General features: G+C 39.5%; 1 protein-coding gene across 1 annotated transcript in view; it reads left to right on the top strand.

Annotated features, from left to right (window-relative positions):
• The window catches only part of LOC5578295, a 43,804-nt gene that overhangs the window by 14,477 nt on the left and 5,592 nt on the right, over positions 1-23,735 (top strand). Inside the window, exons 5-6 of the mRNA XM_001656825.2 lie at positions 4,376-4,454; positions 12,599-12,738. Coding sequence (XP_001656875.1) covers positions 4,376-4,454; positions 12,599-12,738 — 219 coding nt within the window. The remainder of the gene's footprint in view (positions 1-4,375; positions 4,455-12,598; positions 12,739-23,735) is intronic.

Genomic DNA, 23,735 nt, shown 5'->3' with positions numbered 1-23,735 from the left:
TAGGGGTAAACAGCGCAAGATGAACATCCTAAGGATGAGCTCGATTTAAACCCACTTAAACATTCTTATTTTGGTAAAATTAGTTATCATCCTTATATTTGACGATATTGTTTTAATCTCCAACTATCGAAAGTTTTAAAAAGTGAAAAATAGCTTTCCGAATAACACTTTCCAAATACCGTAACGGAGTAACTTTGATAATACGGGTAACTTTGATAGTAGGGGACTCACAACACCCTAAGCCTAAATGAAATAACATAATTTCTGGTAATCAGTTAAGTAAAAGGAATGCAAAAGTAAAAAGTATTAGCATTACATTACATGTCAGAATTGTTTTCGTTGGAAGCGGTAACATCAGGTCCGTCCCACTCGGACTCAGATTGGGTACCACTGCATTTGGTCCCTCGGTAGTGCAAAAGGTACCCAAGTTTGACAGATCGCAGTACACTTTTCACGGCATTCTAGATTACCTTATGAGCCATCAAATTTAGGCAACTGCAAGGGACATGGAGGTCTTTAATTTGTCTTTGGTAATATTTGCAACTTTATATTTGAATATTAATTAACGACAATCTGTTCTACTATCACTATTCGCTTATTTTTAACAGCCCAGTTTAGTAGAATATGAATCCCATCTCAAATCTCTTAGCGATAATTATGTATACGACTTGGGGCCATTTTTGTAATCGAAATCAGGAATTTGCATATAATGTTAAACGCCTAGAGGTATGTAACGCCCTGTACGCTTCAAGTAATTCATTCGGTTTTGTTCGAAATATACTTTTATATTCCAAAAACGTTTGATTTATCAATATAAATGATATATAAAACGATATCTTAGGCGCCATCCATAAATTACGTAACGCTCTAGGGGGAGGGGGGGAGTAGGCTCAAACGTTACGGCTCATACAAAAATTTAAAATTTTTCATACAAAAAGCGTTACGGAGGGGGGGGAGGTGGTCAAAAATTTCCAATTTTAGCGTTACGTAATAAATGGATGCCGCCTTATATTATTTTATAGCAATTGAGACAGACTTATAGTAGTGTTTGTCATGCATGTTTGAACTAAAACACTTTTGTAGAATAATATTTCTATGAGTTCTGTTATTTTAAGAACAAAATCTAATCAATGTTCTCAATCAACATTCTCCAAACTAGTTCCAACTGCGGTAATGCCAAACAGTAGTTTGGTTGTCGATTTGCGTGTGTTTACATAGCCATTATCAAAGTTACCCTAAAACTGAAAATAGACTTTCGATTATATGAACAGTTATCCGTCCATTCAAAATGATTCGTTATGCAATCTTTCAACTGCAATCGAAAACTAAGATACCTGTACTTGTTTTGAAAATATAAAATGAAAATCTTGTAAGCAGGATGCAAAAATATAGATTTTCTTAGCTTAGCTTAGCTTAGACTGACTACACATATCAATGGTTGCTATTCCGTGATTGACCGAAGTCAGTGAAAATGCACAAAGAATCAACTAGAAGTTCGGCTGGGATTGGCCATAATCTTCTTCATTGTGCATAATTCAGTGCCTCTATTTATACAGGGTCAATAACGGCGCCGGCCACGTCCTTGCAGGCAGGTGGGATTGGGGGAAGGAATGTTAGTGTGTAACCTTTGCTATTTGGAGACCGTGTTTGCCTCTGCATCTCCACAAAGGTTACTGGGAGGGATGTTTGTTAATGGGAAGGATCGTTGGGTCACAGGATTCACTTTGATAAGCGATTAGACCATGATAAATAATGATTTGTGAGATATATACATGCTTATATGTAAATATAATATTTTCATTTGATATGAACAATTTCTATGTAGAGGAAAATTATGCCGATATTTGAGGTGACAAACCATTCAAAGTTTGTTGAACAAATACTTAAATGTAACATTCCTACGAAAGCATGTGTTATTATATTTTACTTATTTGAAAAGAAACAAAAAACTCGATTGGTTAGAACATCATAGAACACTCTTATTCTTATGCCGACACTTACAGTGGCGAACCATCCAAAGTTTGTTGAATGAAGTGAACCTTTCGCAAGTCTACACTTGTAGTGTCGAACCATTCAAAGTTTTTTTTTAATTATAAAAATAAAGGTAAAAAGGGGTGTTCCGAAAATAAAAAAATGTTAAACATAAATAATTCATGAATCAGAGTTTGTGTCGACACTCACAGTGACGAATCATTCAAAGTTTGTTGAAAATTCATATTTACGTCTCACCATTGTAATGATTAAATGTGCAGTCATACATATTTTATAGATTAGAAATAGTAGCATGAAACGAGCTCACCAATTGATCCGTTATCCTTGACTGAGCAGCCACAATCCACTCTCAGCTTCACTCGTTTGCTCGGCTATATAAAAGCACTCAAAAAAAATAGGCGCGCGACCCGAAAAGGAAAAAAACTGACGACTGTTCGGGCTTTATTGACGCAGGAGCAAGTGACAAGGTCGAAGGATCAAACAGAACTTACCGATCGCGGCACTTCTCACTTACTCTAACCGATCACGCCACTTTTTCACTTACTAGACCGACGCGCGACATGTTTGATCCTGCCCTCGTCGTTCGCCCCCGTAGGAGCAAGCGTCAAGGTCGAAAGATCAAAGCGAACTCAGGATGCAAAAATATAGATTTTCTTCCAAAAAACTATCAAAGTAACCCCGTTTTACGGTAGCACCCGCATAAAAAGCTGAAATTTACTAAAGAGGACCATTATTTTATTTTAAATGCTTGTAATATCCGAAGATATTATCTTGAACTTCTGATAGTATTTATCTTCAACTAATTTAACGTTTAACCAATTATTTGAAAAAAATAGCTATTAATTTATTTCTGAGATTTTGCTTAAAAAACGATTCAAATATTTGTTGTTAACATAAAAAAAATAGTTTTGTGCAAATCGGATACCATATGCTAAACTTACAACTAAATGTGGTTTTGAAATTTCATACTTATGGGAAGTATGCACTTCAACAGAAAAGTAATCGCCTATCTCGATGCGTGGGAAATTTCTTACAAGAAATGCTCAAGAAAAGCATTTTTCTTTTATCGCAGTATGTCAGTCGCTCCCTTGCGACGCCTATGCACCTATTCGTTTCCATCATTTGCTTCTATAGACTCCCTTTAAGTTTGAGTCGCATGACCGATACAGCCATAAAACAAAAAATAATTTAAAACAATCACGGTCGAAACCTTCTCCTATATATGAAATTTTGGCTAATAAGAAAAATGCAGTTCTAACTGGATCATGTGGTGACTGGCGGGAAGAGCACACATGAAAGAGACAAATTCTCTGACTGCGTGTCACCCAATATCAGTCATCGATCGATAGAACCGTTCGGTTGATTGCCGTCAGTATAATACATGGCTCATAGAGCGACTATTTGTCTAAAAAAATGTTTGAAAAAAAGAGGCCAAATAGAGACTGGAAAAGAAGCAAAAATTACCAAATATCAGACAATTGTACCAAACATCTCACAGAAATTATGCCTAAGAATTTCTTTCCTCGTGGCGTTTCGCCAAGTATTACTCTATGTATTTTCATCCTAGAATTTCCTTCAAGACTTTTGTTTAGGACTTTTTTAAGTAGTATTTATAGCCAAAGAAACTGCGAAATTTATGTAAAAATAATCGGAGTTATTGCAGGAAAAACATCTGTAGTATTTTCGGATGCGAAACCTTCATAACTTTTCAAGAATTTATCAACAATTTTCATGAGACTGCATGAATAATCCTTCAGGGAAGAAAAATATCTGAAGTAACTTCTTTAGGAAACACTGGTTTTATTTATAAAGGAAGTGGTCCATTTAACGAATTGCCATTTGACATAACCAAAATTATACACCGTATAAGGGTCTAGGTTATTTGACATAAAAAGCCAGTTTAGGGGTTTAGAAGCAAAGGAGTGTAAGTGACAACAATATTCATATGAGAGTTATTCTTTATACCAAACGGTGTTTTGCCAAATGACCAGAGACCTCATTTATTTCAATTTAAAGTCTTTAGAATTTGAAGAATCTCAACTATACGATTTTCATTACCCACTTGCCCCACGATACCTTAACACAAAACAATCAAAGGACACCTAGCAACGATTATAAAAATCATCGCCGACCTAGCAAGAAAAATACATCTTTGGCACCGCATTCCTTGTGGAAAATCTCTTCGCGTTTGGTGCCCCGCATTTGATATTTGCATTTCAAACGCACACAGCAATACATAACAAATACATCAAAAGATGTTAAATAGTTATCAATTTGCCCATGGTATACTGACTAGAGTATATATCTATTTTACAGTAATTGAACAAAAAAGTTCCCTTCTTTTCATCATGGGATGAATAATAATTCAATTGTTTACTTATAGGCCGTACTCACCGAGACCATTGAAAATTCAGATGCATACGAAACAATAGAGGATCTGACCAAACGCTGCGACTCATTACGTAAGTATTATGCTGTGTCTGAAAATGAAAAGCGATATTTTTGCTAAAATGCTTATTTAAAAATACCTATATCTTTAACTAGACCGAGTAAATTGATCGTCAACAGATCTGGCATTTTGATTATATTTCGTCTTTAGGTTTCGGGTCGCGCATTTAGGGTCATATCCCTTTCGGGACGAACCAGCACAGTTGTGCTGTTCGGCACCCATGACATTGAATGATTCTTTTAGCCAATAAATCATTGTTTTACCAAACTTTTTTGATTTCGATTATTGAATTATCGTTGATACTTGTAATTAAGCTCAAAAACTTTTGTTTACATCGTGTTTAGAAAACACCAGCTCAGGGTAAACAAAATGTAAACAAACACCGTAAGAATTGAAAAAGTTTTATCTGTCGCAACTTTTCAACTATTCGTTTTTTCTAGGTATGCACAAATACGAATCGAGAGTGAAAAAGTCATTCTTTGAAATGATGAAAACCAAATGTGAATTGATTCACACAGCAAAGATTTCTGGAGGGACAAAGTAGGACCAGCACAATTGTGCTGGTGCCTGCACTTACCCGGTCGATGTTCGTTGTGGACTACCAATTTTCATTTTCAGTATTTTGATCAAGTTAAGTGGTTGAATCTGGTTCTAATGTCCACAATAGTGCACAATATTGTATTGGAACATGAATGAGTGATTACATACAAATCATAAAAATTATGTACCGTCCCAGTAAACACACCATCGTATATGATGGGATATAAGAGTACAAATGTGGAGGCGATATACGCACATCTTGCACGCAGCCTTATGGCGCATGTACGTATATTGCCTCCACATTTGTACTCTTAGAATTTGTTTATCGGCATATCGGTCATATTTTTGCTCGAAGTAAGAGGGAGCATGGAGACGAAAGCAATGAATACTAGATGGATAGGTACCGTAAGGGAACGGCGAGAGAAATTGGATTAGATGTTGAAGAGGGCATACCATATTAAACAGTATTACTTGAAACGTCACTTCCTTGTGGCTAACGTCCCCTATGGGAACGGCTTGGGTGTGTTTTGAGAATGACACTACCAAGACAGCCAAAAGGAAGGAGGTTTCAAGCGCCCTAATACTGTTTGGCGATCAAGCAGGTTCTATCGATCGATGGCTTATATTATTGGGGAATCATTACACAATCATGGATGGTTTGTCCATATCATGTGTATTTCTCCCCGATAAGCCACACACATGATCGTTTATTTATGAACTGCGTTTTTCTTTTTGCCGTTTTGTTATTATACATACAAAGTTATCGACCGTGATAATTTTACTTAGAATTTGTTTATCGGCATATCGGTCATATTTTTGCTCGAAGTAAGAGGGAGCATGGAGAAGAAAGCAATGAATACTAGATGGATAGGTACCGTAAGGGAACGGCGAGAGAAATTGGATTAGATGTCATATAAAAAAAAATATTGTTTTGTTTTTTTACCTTAAGAAATAAATTGAAATAAATAAATTAAAATAAAATCATAAATTAAAATCTAAACTTCATTGCCGTGCGTATAGTGTTGCAAAGTAACTAGCTGGACTCAATTTCAACTTCTGCTCGTTTTTTTTTTGTCAGGAACGTATTACCACCCAGATAGCCGTAGCGGTAAACGCGCAGCTATTCAGCAAGACCAAGCTGAGGGTCGTGGGTTCGAATCCCACCGGTCGAGAATCTTTTCGGGTTGGAAATTTTCTCGACTTCCCAGGGCATAGAGTATTTTCGTACCTGCCACACGATATACGCATGCAAAAATGGTTATTGACACAGTAAGCTCTCGGTTAATAACTGTGGAAGTGCTCATTAGAACACTAAGCTGAGAAGCAGGCTCTGTCCCAGTGGGGACGTAATGCCAGAAAGAAGAAGAAGTATTACCACTGTGCCATTTGGCGTTGCATGCTAGTCCGTTGATTCGTGTGATGCTCTCTTCAAAGGTCTTAATCGTACATAAGGGATGGTACACAAATTATGTCACGCCAAATTTCAACTTCTTTGACCCCCTCCCCACCCCTTTGTCACGTTTTTTGTATGCGTCCTCCGAGATTTTTGTAAGGCTTGTCACGCTAGGCTTGACCCCCCTCTCGGAGCGTGACGTAATTTGTGCATGACCCCTAATGCTTTCCAGGAAACTTTCCATGGTAAGGTTGACAGCTAAAAGTGCCCATGCAACCGAAACGAAAGGGAAAACAAAACTTACGAGTATGGTCAGAGGTCATTAAAAAATTACGTTCATCATTTAGAGGAAGGGGTTCAATGAAAGTATGACAGCGCATATATTAGGTGTTGGAAAAAGAGTGACAGATGAGGGAGGGGGGGGTCTAGAAATCCCGAAAAACAATGGCCGTCATATTTGAATCGTCCCTCAGAGCTTTACATTTTCCTTTGTAATCTAACGGTCACACCGATTGCGAAACTTTAAAAACTCATGGAAAACCAAAAAGCCTGCCGATCGCAGCTGTCTTATGGATTGTCTTATTAGAAGCATTGTCACTTTCTTTATTTTCAAATCTGACAATTTCCAAATAATTTAATACATAAAAAAAAAATGTGATTGTTTCATGTAATTTTTCAAATAGCTGGAATATATGTAACAATTTCAAAAAGCAAATTCATGCTTAAATATGGTTAATGAACTGATTTTGACAAGGCGTATTTAAAGGGGTTTTTGAATTCCCTGTTATTTGTTAGCTTTTTCTTTCAGTCTAGTACATGACTCTGATAACGGCCTTATAGTGGAGGTCAAATTACGCGTATCTGTCAATATATACAAACTCTAGTGGAATTGAATGGTACAGTACTATATTCGGTTTTCATTTACAGTCGCCGCTCCACATCTCGATATCGAAGGGACCATCGAGATAGGGAGAGATCGAGACATAGAACAAATTTTTAACGAATACTAGATTGAAAATCACTCCGTTACCAGGAAAATTAAAAACAAACAGATGTCATTTCGTCTTCGCAAATTGTTTCGAATCTCTAAAATCTAGTCTAGTAACCTTTGAAAATGGGCATATCGACACACGGAGAGAAAGTTGGGAACGAAAATCACATCGAGATAGAGAGATATCGAGATAAGGAGGATATCGAGATATGGAGAGTGAAAATGTATGCAGACTGAAGGGACCGAAAAAATCATCGACATAGGGAGAGATATCGAGATGTAGAACATCGAGATGTGGAGAGTCGACTGTATTTATAAGTATTCCACTAAACAATTCGAAGGTTTATTATTATTTTCAATTTTGATTTTTATTCCATAAATTATTTTTGAGAAAAAATCTTGTATAATTTTTGAGGATATAAACAAACATAGCAAAACCTAGATAGTTTGGTTGAGACAATTAGTTTTCACATATGTATGTTTACCCATTTTTCTATGACGTAGACTAGTTCTTGAATTATAGCGATAAACGTCATCGTCACCTTATGCTTTGAATCTTAGAGATAATATGGAGTATTTTTATATCTCGTACATTGTTTTCGATCCATTTATAAAAAAAAATCATACGTAATTAAAGTACATAAAAAAAAAAACAAATTATTTCTGAATTTTTGGGTCACCCTATTCCACGAAAGAGCACCCTAATGACGAAATAAAAAAATACGGGTCCAATTTTTTTTAAAAAGGCGTGACTAGAACAATTTTTTAAAATAAATAAAAAAAAAATTTTTTTTCGAACATCGACCGCCTTGGGGACGGACCAGCACAATTGTGCTGGTCTGAATTTGACCCTAAAAAGTTCATAGATTGATAGAATAGAAAAAATAAAGAAAGTTTTGTTCTACGAGATGATGAGTTTATAAGGTAAATTTTGAAATAATCACTCAAATATGGTCCGTCCCGAAAGGGATATTGAGTTGTTGAATACATAAATGGCGAATTTTTCTACGGGTCCTGAAACTATTTTTTTTTTTTTGCAATTTCACATCGTAATAGGCTGTTTTTCATCACGTCAAGGAATGGCCTACTTTCTCGCATTGTCGTATGAGTCAATTATCCTACTGCAAAGCGTTTGGTTCTCTTTTTTTCATTTCAAACATTAAATTCATTTCTTATATCTAGGTTATTAGAAAAAATTAGAAAATTATATCTGTGTTATTAGAAAACACTATCATCCTAATTTGGTAAAACAAATTTAAGATTTTATTAACATTTCGTTAACAACATATTACATTTCATTTGCCGTAGCAGTTCAGATTTTTTATAGGTGAGTTGATTTCACCTGCTTATAAGAGAAAAAAAAATCACGTTTTTATTTACTTAACCTAACTTAACCTAAACATATAACGCATTAATCGTGGCAATAGAAGATTGCAACGATTTTTGCCTGAAATTATCAATGATTTTATTTGACATTTGTTCCAATGTTTCAATTTTGGATATTCTATGTAACTCATTGGTACTATACCAGGGAGGAAGCCTCAGAATCATTTTCAAAATTTTATTTTGAATTCTCTGCAGAACTTTTTTCCTGGTATTACAACAGCTAGTCCATATTGGTACAGCATACAACATGGCTGGCCTGAAAATTTGTTTGAATATCAAAAGCTTGTTCTTAAGACAAAGTTTTGATTTTCTATTAATAAGGGGATATAGACATTTTACATATTTATTACATTTGGCTTGAATGCCCTCAATGTAATTTTTGAAAGGTAAATTCTTATCTAGCATGAGCCCTAGATACTAACTTCATCGTGACAACATGTCTACTTGAAGTTTTCAAATAAAGAGTTTTTGGTTTATGTGGGAATATTATTAGTTGAGTTTTGGAAGCATTAGGAGAAATCTTCCATTTTTGCAAGTATGAAGAAAAAATATCCAAACTTTTTTGCAATCAACTACAGATGACACGCAGACTTCGTCCTTTAGCGGAGAGGCCTGTGTCATCCGCAAACAAGGTAACTCAGGTAAGTCAGATGTGAAAATATTGTATAATATTGGTCCCAAAATGCTGCCTTGAGGAACACCAGCTCTTACAGAAAGTCTTTCAGATCTGGAGTTCTGATAATTAACCTGAAGTGTACGATTTGACAGATAACTTTGAATTATTCTAACAATGTATGTTGGAAAATTAAAGTTTTTTTAATTTTACGATCAAACCTTCATGCCAAACACTGTCGAATGCTTTTTCTAAGTCTAGAAGAGCAAGACCAGTAGAATAGAATATTAATTGCGTAATGGTTCATTACGCAACGCTTTTCAGTTACGTAATGTAGCACATGTGATTTATATGTCATTCTTAGAGAAAACGGAGAGGTGTATGAATTGTTGTTCTTTAGATTTGCGTAATTATCATTATTAGAACAAAATGGAGAGTTCAAAAAGTTATTCTTTTCTAACTGAATAAATCGAAATTAAATTGAAACTAAATACATATCTTCTATGCCTCTTCAGAACATAAATATCTACAACAGAATCTGCCAGTAGAGACGCGAGTGATCAACGAAACCAGTGTCCTGTGTAATCTGCTGATGACGATAACTTCAGAAATTCTAGATTAGATTTCTCCGGTTACACTGATAGGCAAAATAAAGTGCCCACCTTACCAGTTTTCGAATTTCTCTCATTGATTTGGTTCAAATTAAAGTTAACACACCTAAATCTTTTGTGATATTTTATTTTTGATGTTCTTTCAAAGTTGCACTTACGAAATTTTGATAAAAAAAAGAATTTTACTCAAAGAAAAAGAAAATCAATTTGTATTGAAAAAAAAGTAGTGACAAAAAAAAGTGCCCACTTCCATCTTGGCCCCAGAAAAGATGATTTAAGAAAAATAAAAAGCAATTTAATAGTTAATGTGTCCTCCTTTGGCCTTAAGGACTTGGTGGAGGCGCTTCGGCATGCTTTTCACCAGGTTTTGTAGGTGTTGTGGATCTAGTTCTTCCCAGGCGCGCTCCAAGGCTTCAAAATAATTATTTTTGTTGGTAACACCAGTTTTTTCAGCCCTGGCATCGAGAATCGTCCACAAATTCTCGATGGTGTTCAGGTTTGGGCTTTGTGGAGGCCATTCCAGCGGTTTAATCCGACAAGACCGGAAGAAAGACTTGGTTTTCTTTCCAGTATGCTTCGGGTCGTTGTTCTAGAGAAATATGAATTTCTCTTCAAGGCCCGTCTGGATCAGCGAAACCTCCAGATTTTCCCGCAAGATGTTAATGTAGGAATCTGCCGTCATTATTCCGTCGATTTTCACGAGGCTTCCTACTCCACTCCATGAAAAACACCCCCAGACCATCACATTTCATCACATCACACCTTCATACGTCACCGTTCCTTGGATGTGGCGCTCCTGAAGCTCGAGCTGTCTAACCGAAAGCAGCGGGCTCGTGTGTGGTGCAGAGCGCCACATCCAAGGAACGGTGAAGCATGGAGGAGGAAATGTGATGGTCTGGGGGTGTTTTTCATGGGGTGGAGTAGGAAGCCTCGTGAAAATCGACGGAATAATGACGGCAGATTCCTACATTAACATCTTGCGGGAAAATCTGGAGGTTTCGCTGATCCAGACGGGCCTTGAAGAGAAATTCATATTTCTCTAGAACAACGACCCGAAGCATACTGGAAAGAAAACCAAGTCTTTCTTCCGGTCTTGTCGGATTAAACCGCTGGGATGGCCTCCACAAAGCCCAAACCTGAACACCATCGAGAATTTGTGGACGATTCTCGATGCCAGGGCTGAAAAAACTGGTGTTACCAACAAAAATAATTATTTTGAAGCCTTGGAGCGCGCCTGGGAAGAACTAGATCCACAACACCTACAAAACCTGGTGAAAAGCATGCCGAAGCGCCTCCACCAAGTCCTTAAGGCCAAAGGAGGACACATTAACTATTAAATTGCTTTTTATTTTTCTTAAATCATCTTTTCTGGGGCCAAGAAGGAAGTGGGCACTTTTTTTTGTCACTACTTTTTTTTTCAATACAAATTGATTTTCTTTTTCTTTGAGTAAAATTCTTTTTTTATCAAAATTTCGTAAGTGCAACTTTGAAAGAACATCAAAAATAAAATATCACAAAAGATTTAGGTGTGTTAACTTTAATTTGAACCAAATCAATGAGAGAAATTCGAAAACTGGTAAGGTGGGCACTTTATTTTGCCTATCAGTGTAGATACCAGTCAGGGCCACTTCTGCTGCCGATTCGGAATCGCTCATTGTTTCGAAAATGATGCTATCCAGACGATGGTTTGAAAAATTGTGACAATTGCTCAGTACAACCTACTATGATCAGAATTTTTCAAACATGGCTATGGACGGCCATGTGCAGATTGATGAAAAATATTTTTCAAATTATTCCTCAAGTAATCATTCATGAAATTGCAAAAAAATGTTGTACGCAACTTGATGCAGAACTCGATTTTTACAACACGAGTCGAATTACGACGAGTTCATTCTGCACCTTGTTGCGTAAACTACTATTACGACTATTACGTAACGACTTTTCATTACGTAACTGGTTTGAGTTACGTTATGAATTATTACACAACAATTTTTAGAAATTGCAAAATGATTATGAACGCATTCTAATATGATTTTTGATAACCTCAAGTGGTCTTCTTCGAAATTACAAAAATGTTGTAAGCAACTCGTTGCAGAACTCGATTTTCACAGCATTTTCCAACTCGGCAAGCCTTGGTGGATAAATGTACGGCTCGTGCTGTAAAAATCACTATTCTTCAACTTGTTGCGTAAACTACTATCAAAACGCTTATGAAATTAATCTGAAAAAATTCACTATATGTTCTAACCAACGTATTCGGCTTATGCCGATTTTGCAATTCCAAAAAATAGCGATTCGTGAAAACCTCGACGCTTGAGAATTGCATAGATGAAACAGTTTTGGAAATATTTGACAAAGGTTTTGTATTGATAGATAGAACGGAAAGTTAACTATCGAAACGTTGATCACGTTTTCGGAAGGGTACATACCTACGATGTCCAGAATTCTGCTGAGATGATTGACAGCGATAGTTATGAATAACCTTCACGCCTCACATTGAATCCGCAAATGATGAAATGATGATATGTTAGGAAATTGATATGTCATCCCGCTGATTGAAAAATATCGCAAATTATCTATTTTTACAATTACAATATTAATCATTTCTATCTTTATCATACAGTTTTGGCACAGGTGGAAATATCAGAAATTGAGCAGCAAAAAATTCAAGAGATCGAAACCATAAGAGATAATTTGATGGAATCTACAAAAACAGCGTTACATATCATCACAGGTCTAAACAACGATCTTTCTGAACTACAAGTAAGTCCATTTTTTAGCCTTAAGAAGGAAAAGGGTTAAGTCGGGTAGTCTCCCTCGCGTTGTATTGCATTGTTCATGCGCACTAGTCCAAGAGGCTGCGCATTATTCACAGGCGACATTTTCGACAACTTTTCAACTCCCGACTGAGACAACTTTTCAACTTTCGTCTGTCTTGTCTTGTCTTTATCATACAAGTTTCACCCAACCATTTGAGTGGGTCAAACTTATATGATAAACACAAACTAAAAAAACGGTCTAACACCCTAAGATCATCCCTTTTAGCTGACAGAGTATACTCTGTTATAAGAACTTGAGTAAAATCAATAAAATCTGAGGCAGAATACAACGAGCTTGTTAGTTTGTAGGGGAAGTGGTGGTAATATGAACAGGGGTGGTAAAATGAACACCGTGCCTTTCACCGAGAAAAATCAAATTTCAATGAATTTTTATCATGCACGGACGATTTAGAGTATAAATCGGTGTGTTCGGGTTTATACGGAGGCTAATTGAAGTGAAAATATCAACGAAAACTAAGAATTTAGAAAATCACGTTTGAAAGTTAGAACTGACGTAACTTTTCGCTCGGAGGTTTCGAGGTTTTTCAGTGAGGTGAATATCGTTATGGTATGATGTCAATTCTGGTATTTTTAAATTTATTTTTGAATTGATTACAATCCTTAATGGGTATATTTTCGGATATGCAATGAAAATTTTCAAAAATATTTGTTTTGCTCACGTTTTTTGCATAATGTTCATTTTATCACCAACAGCTGTTCATTTTACCCACATAGTGCAGGTAAAATGAACATTTGCATCGTTTTTTGCTAGCGATAAAAATATGTGAAAATTTAGCTATTTTAGTCTGAATTCGTGTCGCTGCTTTAGATAACATCCCTACCTTTAAAAAAAAGAACCTCGGAAACCGTTTGTTATAGAGAAAAGTGTCTGAGGAGGGATGGTAGACAATCAAATAGGCTTTGTAAAAAAAATATACACTGAAAAAAAAAAACTTTTATTTTCATGAAAAAATCGAAATTAAACCTTAAAACACAAATAGCAAAAAATAGGTATCTTCGATTTTTTTCAAATTTTTTCTGTAAAATTTCAATGTAAAACCAGATGTTTAAAGCACAGTTTCAATATGGTGCAATCTAAAATAAGAAAGTTTTTTCTGAAATATCAATTTCTGGCCGTAGAAGAGACGTTTTGATTCTGTAATATGATTCTTCACCCAAAAACAATTCAAAATGCTTGTTGTATCAGGGGGTCGAATCACGGGCTTATTTTTCGGGAAAAAATCACTCCAAAACACGACGCGTTTACTCAACTAACGACACAACTCATTTATTAAGGAAATAGGCAAATTTATTCTAAACTTTTCGGTACACTTTATTCGCACGCTGTTGGTGGCAATTCTGAACTCTTACTGATCGTCTAATCGAACACCGAACAATCGAAAGAGGATCTGACGTGCAGATCGATAGAAACGCAGAAAACCGCTAACAAAGGCATATGCAAATGCGTTTTATGCAGATTTACATCCACGGAGATGGATTCTAATTCATGGTTAATTCAAATTCAAATTGAAAGCAATCTAATTGCTATGTTTCGCTAGTGTGAACCGTAACATAGGCCGGCCACCTGAAATGTCTCATTTCACTACAAAAAACTAATCTATCTATCTAGCGAAATACATAATCTTCAACATAATTGATTTACTCACTGCTGCTTTGAAGAGTCTTCTACGACGATACCTGGACTGGAGTGGTCAGTTGCTTCATCTGTGTAGATCATCTCTTCCTCGTCCATCATGGGCAGCGGACACAGCTTCGTCACCGCTCGTTTCATAGTCGCTCCGGTTGGAGTGCGAATTGTTACCACGCGCGTAACACCATCTTGTCCGGGATGCAGTTCCACTACACGAACGAGAGGCCAGCGTACGGGCGGTAGGCAGCTGTCTTGCAGGATCATCACTTGACCAATTTTCAGTACGACACGTTGTGGGTTACTGGCAGATAAGCGTTGAAGCTCCTTGAAGTACTCTGTCCGCCAGTGGTACCAGAACAGTTGCTGCTTCTGCTGGATAACATCGTACCGGTTTCTAAGCCGGTTCACTGGAACGTCCTTCATATCCGGATAAGGTAGAGCTTGCAAGGATGAGCCGATCAAAAAATGGCTTGGCGTAATGGCTTGAAAGTCGTTTGGATCTTCTGAAAGCGGGGCTAATGGCCTCGAATTCATTGCACCTTCAATTATCACTAGGATCGTTACTAGGTCCTCGTACAGCAACGGTGAGCTACCCAACTGACGAAGTAGATGCTTTTTTGCGACCTTCACCCCGGCTGTTCAATATTGCGCTTGAAGGTGTCATGCGGAGAGCCGGACTTAACAGTCGAGGCACGATTTTCACGAGATCCGGACAATTTGTTTGCTTCGCGGACGACATGGATATTATTGGGAGAAAATTTGAAACGGTGGCAGATTTGTTCACCCGCCTGAAACGCGAAGCAACAAGAGTCGGGCTAATGGTGAATGCGTCGAAAACAAAGTACATGCTGGTTGGCGGAACTGAGCGCGACAGGACCCGCCTAGGAAGCAGTGTTACGATAGACGGGGATACCTTCGAGGTGGTGGACGAGTTCGTCTACCTCGGATCCTTGTTGACGGCTGACAACAATGTTAGTCGGGAAATACGAAGGCGCATCATCAGCGGAAGTCGTGCCTACTATGGGCTCCAGAAGAAACTGCGGTCAAGAAAGATTCACCCCCGCACCAAATGCACGATGTACAAAACGCTCATAAGACCGGTAGTCCTCTATGGGCATGAGGCGTGGACTATGCTCGAGGAGGACTTGCAAGCTCTTGGGGTTTTCGAACGCCGAGTGCTAAGGACGATCTTCGGCGGCGTGCAGGAGAACGGCGTGTGGCGGCGAAGGATGAACCACGAGCTCGCTCAACTCTACGGCGAACCCAGTATCGTGAATGTAGCTAAAGCTGGAAGGATACGCTGGGCAGGGCATGTTGCAAGAATGCCGGACAACAACCCTGTAAAGATGGTGTTCGCCACGAATCCGGTCGGAACAAGAAGGCGTGGGGCGCAGCGAGCTAGGTGGATTGACCAGGTACACCAGGACCTGGAGAGCGTGGGTCACAGTCGAGGATGGAGAGAAGCGGCCATGAACCGAGGGAATTGGCGAAATATTGTTGGCGAGGCTTTATCAAGATAATTGATGTAAAGCCAAATAAGTAAGTAAGTACCCCGGCTTCCCAAAGGCCGCCGAAGTTGGGGGCACGAGGTGGGATCATGTGCCACTGTATTCCATCAGTAGCGAGAGCGGACGAGATACGATTTACTTCGTCGGTACTTGAGAGCATTCGGTAGAGGGCATGTAACTCATTTTTTGCCCCGACAAAATTAGTGGCATTGTCTGAGTATACATGTTCGGGCTTTCCTCGTCTAGCTATGAAACGTTGGAGAGCTGAGAGGAATGAAGCTGTCGATAGATCACCGACCAGCTCAATGTGTACAGCTTTAGTGCTGAAACACACAAAGAGGGCAATATAGGCTTTGGTGGGGGCGGACTTGCGGTAGGCGGGTTTTACAAATACTGGTCCACAATAGTCGATTCCTGTGGATGCGAAGGGGCGACTTGGCGTAACTCGGGCAAGGGGAAGCTGACCAACGGGCTGTTGCAAGGGCGAGGGTTTGCACGCGTACAGCGATAGCATGTTCGGATTACACTACGCACTGCTCTCCTTCCATTAGTGGGCCAATATTCGTTGCGCACTACGCCAAGCGTAAGTGATATTCCCCCGTGGATCAATTTACAGTGGTATGACATCAACAACAATCTGGTAAATTTGTGAAAACCAGGTAGAAGAATTTGATGTTTTGTTGTGTACGATTCTGTCGATAGTTTTAGCCGGCCACCGACTCGGATTATACCCGCAGAGTCCAGAAATGGGTTGAGCAATTTTAGGCTTGAATTATTGGCAACAGGTTTTCCTTTTCTTAGCAGGGTGAGTTCTGGTTTAAAACATTCGGTCTGTACAATTTTAACCAAACGATCTCTGGCAGTTTCAATCTCAATAGGAGTCAGCGCAATCGTTGGTTGTTTTGGTCCCTTCCTTGTATAGTGGCAGAATCGCAAACAATACGCAGTGGTTCGTAACAAGCGATCAAATGATGACGAACGGGCAAATAAAGGGTTGATTGGTGGTGGACTGCGAGCGAACAAAGTTGTAGTTTTCCGTTCGTACTCTACATCAACAAGTTTTGTTTGCGAAAGGTTTAGCTTCGGCCAGTTTTCCTCCCCCTCTCCCAACCAATCTGGGCCATGGATCCATTCTCTGCTGCCTAGGAATTGCGGGACGGGCATCCCACGGGAAACAAGATCGGCAGGGTTGCTCACTCCAGGTACATGAAACCATCTAGAACTGTTCGTCAGGGTGTGAATGTCTGCTACTCGGTTTGAAACGAAAGTTTTCCAAGTCTGTGGTGGTGAGCGGAGCCAGTGTAGCACTACCGTTGAGTCGGTCCAATAGAAGACGGGAGTGGTTTTCATTTTCAGTGCAGCTACAACCCTTGATGATAATTGAGCACCCAGTTGAGCTGCACACAGTTCCAGTCTGGGAATGCTGCGCTTCTTCAAAGGTGCTACGCGTGATTTTGATGCGAGTAACACCACCTTCACTTCGCCGTTGGGTTTCAGCGTCCGAGCATAGACACAGGTTCCGTAGGCTGATTCGGAGGCATCCGCGAAGCAATGAAACTGCACCTCTCCCACATCAAAGGCCAATCTACTGATTCGGAAGTCGGACAGCAGGGTCAAATCCTTCACATAATTCTCCCAAATGGTTCGTATCTCCACAGGCACTTCTTCATTCCAGTCGATCGAAATAGTCCACAGGAGTTGCATCAGAATTTTGGCACGAACTATAACAGGTGCGATCAGACCCAAGGGATCATATAGTTGAGCAATGACGGACAAAATTTTACTTTTGGTGATTGGAGCATCTACCGAAAAAGGGCCAACGTTGAAGCGAAATTGGTCGGATGCAGGCTCCCAAGAAATTCCCAAAGCTTTTATCGCTTCGTCCGGGGCGAAAGTTTGGCTGGATGGATTGGCTAAATTTTCAGATGGTACACCTTCCAAAACTTCGGAGAAATTTGAGCACCACTTCCTAAGGGGAAACCCTCCACGTCTCAGCAATTCATCCATCTCCTTGCGCAGTTGGATGGCTTGTGAAATAGTCGCTACGCTTCGAATAAAATCATCCATATAGAAGTCTTGCTTGAGTGCTGATGCTGCGAGAGGAAACGAATCACCTTCGTCTTCGGCAAGTTGAAGTAGCGTTCGTGTTGCGAGAAACGACGATGGGGCTAATCCATAGGTCACTCTGGTCATTTCATATTTAGTAATTGGATCGCTCTTGTTGAAGCGCCACAACACACGCTGCAGGGGACGATCGTCAGGATGGATTTCAACTTGGCGGTACATTTTCTCGATGTCCGCCAATAGTACAACCTTATGCCTTCGGAGACGAATAACGATGTCCAACAGTTCATCTTGGATGACAGGGCCGACAAGTAGTGCTTCATTTAATGAAAATCCTGAGCTAGTTTTAGCGGAGGCGTCAAACACGCTCCGCACCTTGGTAGTCGAACTGGATTCCTTCTGAACCGCATGATGAGGAATGTAGCAAACCGTGTGTGGTTCAGGTTCAGTTGGGGGTACCTTTCGCATGTGTCCCAGTTCAATAAATTCAGCGATAAATGCATGATATCTCTCTTTCAGGATGGGATTACTATCCAACCTCCGTTCTAAACCTTCTAATCGCCGCTTGGAGTTGACCAAAGTTTCGCCTACCATATCTTTGAAATTGTCCTTTTGGGATATCTTACAATGTACCGGCCGTCGGGATTTCTCGATACCGTTTTCCTATAATACTCCTCACAATATTGCTCGGTTGGTGAAGGGAGGGCTCTATCCAGTTCTTCCAACTTCCAAAATTTCTCTATGTTCTGATTAAGTGAATCAAGAGTGGACATACAGCATACTAAGGTGTGGGGCATTGCCTCATAGGAAGCCTTTCCCGAAACGAACCATCCAAATTTGCTTTCTACAAGCGTTGGTGCTTGAGGGCCTAATGGAAACCGACCACCTTGTAGGATTGCATAAAAGTGTTCCGCACCGATAATGAGATCCACTTTTCTAGGCACATTGAACTCTGGATCGGCGAGATCAATTTGGTTGGGGATATTCCAGTTCGTTATTGGGATCGTAACAGCGGGGAGATCGGAAGTCAATTTCTTGAGTACCAAGCAATTGAGCGGAATAGAGAAATCTCCGAATCTCGATTTAGCTTCGGTATTAACCGAACAAACTGCTCGAATTTGGGACTCACCAACACCGAGAATAGGTTGCTCAATCCTATGCCGAACCAATCGAAGCTGCTGGCAAAGTCGGTCACTCATGAGACTACATTGCGATCCACTGTCTAATAAGGCTCGTGCTAGATGTTCGTTCCCATAACCGTCCAGAACCTTGACGACGATGGTAGAGAGGAACACGTTGACGCCGCGGGGTTCTACCACCGAATTGGAGGATATTACGTTTGCTCCACCAGATGAATTCGAAATTACCTCACCGTTCGCAGCACTTTGTTTTGGAGGAGAGACAACCGGCCGATTGACCTGATTGGAGCTTGAATTTCCCGTATTCGTTCCTAGAGAATCGAACCCTGGATGCAATAGGGTGTGATGCCGCTTCTGACAATGCCGGCAAGAAAAATTGGAGGAACAATTCCGTGCGAAATGATTGCTTCTGAAGCAGTTGCTACAGATACGTTTGGTATTCACCAAGTTCAAGCGGTCCTTCAACTGCATTTTTTCAAACACCGGGCATTTGACCAAAGGATGACAATCGCTGCACGCAAGGCAGCTGGGCTGTGTATGTTCCACTGCAGAGAATGAGTTGATTTTCGGCGAAGAGGTGGATTGCTGTTTCGATTGCCTGACAGGGGGATAGTGCTTTCCTTGGGACGTGTAGGGTTGCTCAGCCGAAATGTGTAAGGATTCCAAGGTACGAATCTTCCGCGTCAGGAAATGTATTAGGTTTTCGTAAGTTGGATCTTCATTACCAGAAACAAATTCTTCCCATTCTTTCAGAGTATGATCGTCGATCCGCGCGCACAAAAGCTGAACAAGGAGACTACACCACTGTGCCGTCGGCTCACCAAGTTGATTCAAAATCTTCACATGCCGCTGGAAATCTTCTACCACGTTCCGAAGTGCGACTGGGGATTTTCCGGATACCTTCGTATGGACCATCAACGACTGCAAGTGCTTTTTCTTCAGTAGATAGGAATTGGAGTAGCGATCAAGAAGAGCCTCCCAAGCGAGAGCATAATTATTCGCCGTAATTGTGAGGGATTCGATCAACTTTAATGCATCACCACGTAAAGCCGATCGCAAATATTGGAACTTTTGGACGCAAGGAATTTCTGGCGATGAGTGGATTAACGAAGAGAACGAATCGCGGAATGTCAACCAATCGTTCAAATCGCCATCGAATCGTGGGAGTTCAATGGTTGGGAGCTTCACACCGGTTACATGAGCAATGGCGGGTGCCACTTGCTGGTTGAGAGGTTGCGCTGGGTTGGGAGGGGGGATATCCTTCGACATGAGACCGCCTTTTACCCGGAAAAATTGTTCTTCCACCTTAGCCCTTACCTTCGCGTTTGCCGCCACAAATGCTGGAGAATCATCAAATGCCTCGTATTCACCTTGAATTGATTCGAATGCCTCCATCAATTTATCGAGCCTGCTCAGACGAATCGTTATCTCATGTTTGTCTCGCTCTGCATCGAAGTTTACCAGGAAGTCCTCTATTCGTTGAATGGAATCCATGGTGTTTTTCCGCTTCAGCTCCTTCGACTTCATTTTCTTCTCCGCCATGATGCCGAGGAAGTGATGATGACGTCACCGGAGGCTGTGAATGGACAGGAGACACAGGAAGCACCTTTTGGATGACGGTAAGTATTTGGACTGACACTCACCTGTGCCCGTCCAATGACAGGCCTTGTATTTAATGGTAAGACTGGAACTAGTTGTAACCACCGATAAAGATGGGATGGGTTGGAATGCAAAGATGGGATGCACTGAATCCAATCGGCACTGAAAACCTTCCGAGTGCGTGGATGACGGGTCTCGTCGAACACGATAGGGATGATGAACAGATAAGCGGTAGCGGTTAGGTATACCAGGGTATGCACAGGCAGCAACAGCAACTGCGTGCCCAACACCAACAGCAGCAACACGTGTAAATCCTAAATTGGCCAAAAGAAGACCCAGGAAGTACCTCTCAAAGCACAATAGATGAATGGACAGATACTCACATGGAGCCTGTCTTCAACAGGCCTTGTACTTTTTGAGCAGGTACTGCTATCTGGAGCAATTCTTCCGAAGGGTGAAAGTGGGGTTAGCTTGGGTCCGAACGTCGTGGTGATTCCAGGGAAAATCCAACACCCGTGATCCTGGTCACGGCACCAAAAATGTTGTATCAGGGGGTCGAATCACGGGCTTATTTTTCGGGAAAAAATCACTCCAAAACACGACGCGTTTACTCAACTAACGACACAACTCATTTATTAAGGAAATAGGCAAATTTATTCTAAACTTTTCGGTACACTTTATTCGCACGCTGTTGGTGGCAATTCTGAACTCTTACTGATCGTCTAATCGAACACCGAACAATCGAAAGAGGATCTGACGTGCAGATCGATAGAAACGCAGAAAACCGCTAACAAAGGCATATGCAAATGCGTTTTATGCAGATTTACATCCACGGAGATGGATTCTAATTCATGGTTAATTCAAATTCAAATTGAAAGCAATCTAATTGCTATGTTTCGCTAGTGTGAACCGTAACAATGCTAATAACAATGATCTTCCTAAAACTAGCCGTTTTCAAGATATTTAGGATTCAATTATATTAATATCATAAAACTTAAGAAAATACGCCCGTTTCATAAGTTACTCCAGATGCTCCACCAACAATGTTACGTTTATCTCTTTCCACATTAATATCCCATGTTTTAAGGCAGTTTCAACATGGTGCAATTTAAAATAAAAAAGTTTTTCTAAGGGCAACTTTTGGTGTATTTCTGAAAATTCAATTTCTGGTTATAGAAAAGGCGTTTTGATGCTGCAATATGATTTTTTATCCAAAAACAATTCAAAATTCTAATATCAATGATCTTCCTATAAGTAACCGCTTCAAGATATTTGGGATTGAATTATATTAATATCATAAAACTTAAGAAAATACGCCCGTTTCTTGCATTATTCCAGATGCTCCATCAACAATGTTACGTTAATCTCTTCCCACATTATTGGGTATTTCGTTCACCACTGGACTGCGCAGTCAGTTTTCATAAGTGCGAAAATGTAAATAAAAGTGCGATCCTGCATCAAATCTTGTTGGTGTCTTCAGCGCACTTATTCTACGATTTATAATGAATGAGTGCGCTGAAGACATCAACAAGATTGGATGCAGAATCGCACTTTTATTTTCCTTCCCTCACTTATAAAAACTAACTGCGGAGTCCAGTGGTGAATGAAATGCGCAATAATATCCCATCAACTTTATATTTGACACTTACACAAATAAACGAATTGTTGAGAAGTAACAATAACAATATGTAACAATATTATTGACCGCCACCAATCCTTCCAAAATGATCGTGGCGGTAGTGTGAAATGTCAAACACGAAGGAAAGCGACGCGCGCGCCTCTGGTTGTGAACTTGACAACTGTTGTATTTTAAACTGATCGTTAAATTCGTGGGCGATGGAAATTTATCCAGTGTTACGTCTGTTTGTCTGTGGTAATACCTATATTGATTCTCAACAATATTCCAACAATCATCCTGTATCTTTCGAACAGTTCATCCAACCGTCTAAATGTCAAAGAAAAAGTAGATGGGATATTAATGTGGGAAGAGATTAACGTAACATTGTTGATGGAGCATCTGGAATAATGTAAGAAACGGGCGTATTTTCTTAAATTTTATGATTTTTTTTTGTATGTTGCTAGCCGTACAGTGAATAGCTCTAAACTAGACTTTAGATAGAAAAGAGGACGCAATCCTTCTGAAGCAGTTCACCAGACGTGCACGGAAAGATGGCTTCCAAGAAGACACTGTTGCGATCTGTCTCAGAAGGTTACGGTAGAAGGTGGGAAACGTTCTTTTCACACTATCACTTCACTTGATAGCTATTAGATAACTATTCACTGGTATTGATATCACTATCTTTATTATCAACTGAATTTCTACTAACAGCGTCACCATTTTCTGTACCAAATTTGTTATTAACATCACATCTTTAACCCAGCCACAACACAATACTACTGCTTTATCAAGTTCAAAGTATAAAACTTCTCATTAAAAAATAATCACTGTAATAAATAAATCATATCAACACTCAATATCATTATCTTCAATTAAATAAAAGTGAGGTACTTGTTGCTAATATCTTGATCACTAATATTCACAATATCACCAACTATCATCACTCGAATAATCTCCATCTTTGTAGCTTACTATCATTAACCACACAAACTTATTCGACACAATAACATCATCTCACTATATTATTACATTATCACTATTTCCAAAACCAGCAACGAGATTGTTCATATATCTTCTTAAGGTGATCTCGTCGAGGGGCTGAAGGCCGCAATAATAATGAGAACAATGTTCTGCAACAATGAAGCGCATCGTACAGCAATCACAAGTGCAGATTATACTAATCACTTACACTGGGCTACCTGTTTTCACTAGAACTACCTCCGAGTACGCGTCTAAGATAACACTCCTTAATCAGATTTATTTTAGAATGACATTAATGGAATAGTATATGTGCTTACCTTTTCAGTGTTGGGGGTGTTAGTGATTATTTCCTACTCACTTATATCCTAGTTTTTTTTTTCT

Source organism: Aedes aegypti, chromosome 3 (assembly GCF_002204515.2).
Source record: "Aedes aegypti strain LVP_AGWG chromosome 3, AaegL5.0 Primary Assembly, whole genome shotgun sequence".
Lineage (NCBI taxonomy): Eukaryota > Metazoa > Arthropoda > Insecta > Diptera > Culicidae > Aedes > Aedes aegypti.
Note: the sequence above shows the minus strand (reverse complement) of the source record. Positions and strands in the feature narration are given on the sequence as shown.